A 611-nucleotide genomic window follows, 5' to 3' on the forward strand; every position below is an offset into this window, starting at 1 on the left:
AGGGGCCGTTATAGGCAGTGGGCTGCCGTGACGCGGGGGAACTACAAATCCCAGGGTGCACCGCGACGGCGCCCCACAAGGCAGGGGAGGGGCGGGAGCCTTGCTTTCGCGATGCATCTTGGGAATTGCAGTTCACTTGGGGGGACCCTGCCGGCCTTCACCCCCCACCTTCCCCACCAGCAGCCTGTCTGGGGAGGGGCGATTTGGTGATGGTGCCGCTACAAGCCAGGCAGGACGGTGCTTTGCTCCCTGGGTCAGTGAGGAGCTGTATCAGTGAGGCCTCCACCCCGCAGGTGCTGTGTTGGGGGCCGAGGGCCCCAGGTTTACCTCAGCATTGCGCAGGCCCCTCCAGACCTACTGCTTGACGGTCGGGGATTCCCATCCCGGGGAGGCTCTCGGGCTCCTCAGGGGATATCTGCCAGATTGTGACTTTGGAGTGTTTTCTTAGTGGTGTTGTCAGGACAGCAGTCATGTAAATTCAGGAAAAAAAAACCCCAAAACCAAATTAATTTGCGTGAGATCATCCTGGATTTCCACCAGGACCTGAGTTTCATTCCTTGACGCCGCTAGCAAAAGGAAAGGCACTGCCAAGGGCCTACCCCGGCACCGCT

The 611-nt window shown here is 59.7% G+C and overlaps 1 protein-coding gene across 1 annotated transcript in view; it reads right to left on the reverse strand.

The window, feature by feature from the left end:
- Positions 1–382, reverse strand: part of BOD1 (biorientation of chromosomes in cell division 1) — a 5,631-nt gene extending 5,249 nt beyond the window's left edge. Inside the window, exon 1 of the mRNA XM_009882097.1 lies at positions 359–382. Within this exon, the coding sequence (XP_009880399.1) occupies positions 359–382 (24 nt within the window). The remainder of the gene's footprint in view (positions 1–358) is intronic.
- Between the last annotated feature and the right edge of the window lie 229 nt (positions 383–611).

The sequence above is a fragment of the Charadrius vociferus genome, unplaced genomic scaffold, assembly GCF_000708025.1.
Source record: "Charadrius vociferus isolate BGI_N301 unplaced genomic scaffold, ASM70802v2 scaffold3, whole genome shotgun sequence".
Classification (NCBI taxonomy): Eukaryota; Metazoa; Chordata; class Aves; order Charadriiformes; family Charadriidae; genus Charadrius; species Charadrius vociferus.